Source organism: Nanorana parkeri, unplaced genomic scaffold, assembly GCF_000935625.1.
Source record: "Nanorana parkeri isolate BGI_ZX_2015 unplaced genomic scaffold, ASM93562v1 scaffold295, whole genome shotgun sequence".
In the NCBI taxonomy this organism is placed as follows: domain Eukaryota; kingdom Metazoa; phylum Chordata; class Amphibia; order Anura; family Dicroglossidae; genus Nanorana; species Nanorana parkeri.
Window position 1 is genome coordinate 1,019,529 of NW_017306563.1, and position 5,076 is coordinate 1,024,604.

At 43.0% G+C, this 5,076-nt stretch overlaps 1 protein-coding gene across 1 annotated transcript in view; it reads left to right on the forward strand.

The window, feature by feature from the left end:
* The window catches only part of KIAA1755 (KIAA1755 ortholog), a 76,905-nt gene extending 72,593 nt beyond the window's left edge, over positions 1–4,312 (forward strand). Inside the window, exon 23 of the mRNA XM_018557667.1 lies at positions 3,927–4,312. Within this exon, the coding sequence (XP_018413169.1) occupies positions 3,927–4,081 (155 nt within the window). The 3' untranslated portion in view covers positions 4,082–4,312. The remainder of the gene's footprint in view (positions 1–3,926) is intronic.
* The last annotated feature ends 764 nt before the right edge of the window (positions 4,313–5,076 follow it).

The following is a 5,076-nucleotide window of genomic DNA, read 5'->3' on the forward strand; positions in this document are numbered from 1 at the left end:
TTATTTATTTATTTTTATTAAATATTTTTATTATTTAACTTTACTGCTGGGGGCTTCTGGGAAATATCAGGGGTCTAAACAGGAGATCTGTCACAGGAGTCTGAGCGGGGTGGTGCGGGAGCAGAGCTCTGCCTCCTGTGACACGCTGATGACTGCACTCTCCTACCCACCCCGCTCAGCCTCTTGACAGTTTCTCTCCTCTCAGAGCGGTCACAAAGCAGCACCCAGTGGGGAGAAGTGAAACTAGGGATGCAACGCAATTTCGGCTGAAAGATGGCACTTTCGGCATTTTGCCCAAATTGTCGGCCGATATGTTGTCGGCGGCTGAAATTTCGGTGTATCCCTAGTCCTTAGTGTCTCTAAGAAGATACTGTAAATGCAGGGTGTCATGGATACTCCCAATAAGATGATGCCACCACAATGCTCCGCACTCACAGTATAATGATACAGTGATAATGTAAGTGCCACTCTTTGTGTTGAGGATCACCGACTGCTAGAGACGATTCAAAGAGAACCAAGCACATCACGTGACCAGGCTTCTGGAAGAAGTATATTAAAAAATTAGTCAACAAAAACCACTACAGATAGCATTTAGTTAACTGACATGATGTCCAGCGGAAGAAACAGTTGCATCTTTTACTGCCTGTATAGAGATATTTGTATTTTAGCTGAATTTGAGTTTTATTTTCTTTGGACACCACAATGCATGTTGATGCACAAAATTCACACATCATGCCTCTTCTATAACACAATGCTGCAGCGCAAAGAATAAAAAACAGAACTGATTGATTGGTATGACTATTCTATGTGTGTTCCTTTCCCTGTGGTCTCTGACGGCGTATATGCCGCTGGGAACTGCTTACACGTCAATGCAGCCTGAGAGATAAAAGGACTGCATATATATTTTCTTTTAGCATTACAACTAATGCATATCTTCACAATATGAGTGGCTTCATAGGAGATTCACAGCTGGAGTAAGAAAACCTGAAGCCAAGTTAGCTGGTTTCATACATATTGTAGGACAGAAAAGTGGAGGTTTTTCCTATAGCTGATCATGTGTTTCTTTGTATCGTGTAAAGCAGTGGTTCTCAACCTGTATAACCTCAGGGCACACATTTGGCCTTGGTCATTAGGATCCGACCCAAGCCGCACCACACTGGAACGCACGGCATTGCAGTACCGCATGTTGCGGTGCAAGCGATCAAACCGTGGGCGGGAGGTGTGTTTGGGGTGCCATTTAAATGAATTGAAACGCGCCTCCCGAGCTTCCCGCACCAGGAGGAACAGTAGGTGCAATTGCGTGGTAGTTTCTAATAAAACACTGACAGACACACACAACCACAAATACATTCTCACACATACATACACACTCCCCAAAACATTTTTTAGGGGTTCAGTGTGGGCTGCTGTGCTATGAGGAAGCTCCATCCATACGTGCATTGCTTGTACAGCTTCCTTGCACTCCCTGTAGAGGTGCCGGGAGCCAGAATATGATGTCACTCTGGTCACATGAGGGAGCTGTAAGCAATGCACGTATGGATAGAGCTCCCTTGCGGCCATACCTCCAGCCCACCCTACCTCAAAATGACACTCGGCGTCAGGCAGCATATTTTGAATGTCTGCTCGGCACAGGAACTGACAGTGCTGTGCTATGGGGGAGGCTGAGAAGCCTTTAACCTAGTGCAGTGGAAGGCATGCGGCGACCCACTGATCATGGGGAGTCCATGGTCCCATCGCACTCCTGACCGCTGAGATCCCTCAGAAAAACGGGTGCAGCGGTAGTCAACGGGTGGCAGCCGTAACAATCAGATATAGGAACAGAGACACCGACACTCCAAATTGGCAAAAGAACGTCTGTTTATTTGAAGTGCAGCATAACAACAATAACGACCGTTTCGGGGCCACAGAGGATCCCATTCATCAGGCAAAGCATAGCTTGTTGTTATGCTGCACGTCAAATAAACAGATGTTCTTTTGCCAATTTGGAGTGCCGGTGTCTCTGTTCCTACCACTGATCATGGGGACGCGACCCACTTTTGGGTCACGGCCCACCAGTTGAGAACCACGGGTATAAAGTATATAAAGGTTACAGTGGCTGACAGCACTCAGTGTAAAATGAGAAAAGTACCAGGTTTCGCAACAGGTGAAAACCCTAAGGGTTCGTTCACATGAGCTAACGCGCTAAAACAAAATGTTAGCCTTTGGGCCAATGTGTGAGTGAGGTCCAGTGGGAGGGCGGTGTGAGGCGTGGTTTCAGTGCATCATGACGTGTACTTTTTGTAAACTTTATTGAGTGTACAAAATGTACACCCCATTCAGGTCTCCACACAGCAGGTGTGACACCCTGCTTTGCAGTGACATCCGATGCCATCCAGTGTGCTGCATACCTGCATTTTTCTGCATCGCACATCAGTGTTGTGGTGTGAATGGGGCACGTGTGCCATAACAGTTACCTGCTATATGCAAGTCATCACATATAGTGATCTATTAATAAACAATTTGCAGAGCCAAAACTCACAAAGCAGCTACTGCTCATATTCCTCGTCCTGCCGTCACAAAGCCCCATCCCTCTTATCGGAGCAGACAAAAAAAGCACGCTGCAGCTTGATACTGGTTCTCACAGAAACAATTGCCACACAAATGACTGGTATCACAAGCTGGCTACTGTTTATTCCCAAAGTCAAAACATGCTGTAACCAAACACAGGCTCCTCCAACTCTAATTCACAGAGCCATTTGTCAATCTCTATGAATGCTCATTCTGTGCCAATAGAGGCAAAATCTAACGTTCTTACCATATTTTCTTTTCAAGTCACATGTAATGTAATACTGTATAATGGCTACCAGATGGAGCCGAGGAGCATAGGAAATAAGTATTCTGTATCTTCCGTTTATTAAGGGACACAGCTGAAATTCAGATCTCATTTGTGTCTTTTAATGAACGCAGAGAAAAGCATTTGACATTACAAAAAATACAAAATACAAAAAATCCTATTTTTCTGTGCTCCTCAGTTACATCTAGTAGCCTGAATCAATAAAACAGTCAGAGCCAGGAGAATATAGCACTTAACACAGACATTTGTTGAAGATATCTTATATTCGCTGACTCTAAATGATTGATCCAGGCTCCTAGTTTATAGTCCAAAAGATTTTGTAACAGTTGTCAAAGTCCTGATGAAGGGGGGTTGCTTGACCCTGAAACGCATTGGCTGCCTTTCAGTACCCTTTTGGCTCCTGAGCAATAATAAAATACATTTCTAGACTCTTGATATGTGTGTTTTGGTGCTCATTCTGGTTCGATTACATATTGAAAATGGAGACTGATATGTTAGCTCAACAGCTGATAGGAAGGCAAGCAGAGTGATTGTCAAGAAAGCTTTAGCTCCCTCTTGTAGCCAGTCTTGAAATTTCCTTATTTAATACAATAACAGAATGGAAGAGAAGGAATATAATAATGTGAAAGGCACATCACAAATTGACTGAAAATGCGTCTTCAGTTAAAACTTTTTTTTTAACTTTCAATAGAGTGGGGAACAATCACAACCTCTACCTTTGTTCTACTGCTGCATGGGTCTCCGATAGCAGGTTTTCCCTCATTTCCTGCCCCACTGGCACAGGAAGTAGTGGGTGATTTCTTCAGTGGGGCCTCATACAGTCAATCAATTTTGACAGTGGATCTAACTCTTCCTCTCCTATCCGAAACTAATGACATTTTGGCTGGAGGTACACATTAAGGAATACAATTCTATAAGAGCACTGAAAATATACTATGCTTTTCAAAATAACAGCTGGCTGGTTGCTGTAAGGAGCATTATTTTTCCTTTTTTCCAGTTTAATAATTTAGTTTTCTATATATTATGTGTAATAATGCCATTTCGGTATATGTTATGAGTGCCTGATCAATACTTTTCTTGCGGTGCATTTCAGCGGCCAGTTCCGGCTCTTCAGAGGGAAGTGTGAGTGGATTCAGCTCGCCAGATTCCAGCCACCCGCCACTTGGTCATAATAACATGTGTTATCCCTTGGACTGCTGGCGTACTCATCATGCTATGGACAAGCCACCAGCAAACAACATCCCATGAGCCCAGTGAGCTTGGGAGCACTGGCAACTCTTCCCAATTATCCAAATGTCTCCTTATCCCATTGGTTCTATTTATGTGACTTTCCTATATATGTAAATAAATATGTGACATTCTAGTGGACAATGCAACGCTATAACAATGTAATCTTGAATTTCCGTGTGGCTGAGTGATATTTAAAAGAGCTCTTTAGAAAGTCTTTTCTTGTCTTTAGCCAGTTACATGTATTTATTTTGGAACATTTCATCTGGTCTCTTTGAATCTGAAATATCTGATGAAATAAAGAGTAATTTGCACTGGGTTGCAAATCTCAAAGGCTTTGCATTTTTATTGCATTTGGATATATACGCTGTGAATGTTACACATACATTTTTTATATTGTTATATAGTATATACAAATGCTTGTGGGGCACCCGACACCTACATTAACTTGCCATGCCATTGTAAACCATGGGCATTAATATGGCCCAGCTTGTACTCTTCCGGGAAGGCTTTTCAGAAGATTTCGTAGTGTTTGTGGGAATTTGAGCCCATTTAGCCAGAAGAGCATTTTTGTGAGGTCAGGTATTGGTGTTGGATGAGAAAATCTGGTTCACAATCGTTATTTTAATTCATCCCAAAAGTGTACAGCAGGGTTGAGGTCAGGGCTCTGTGCAGACCACTCAAGTTCCTTTATGCCAAACTCATCAAACCATGGCTTTATGGAGTTGGCTTTGTGCATAGGGGCACAATCGTGCTGGAACAGAGAAGGGTCTTCCGCAAAATGTAGCCAAAAGGTTAGAAGTCCACAATTGTTTAAAATGTCTTTGTAGGCTGTAGTTTCAACAGCACAATTAAACACCTGAATGCTATCATTTGGAGGGGTGTCCACATGCTTCCAGCCATAGAGATATGTGTAATGGTCACTCAGGCATCAACAAATTGTTGGCCATATAGTACATATGGTATATGAGCATGTGCATATACATGAAGTAGATACAGATAAGGAGAGCATGGTA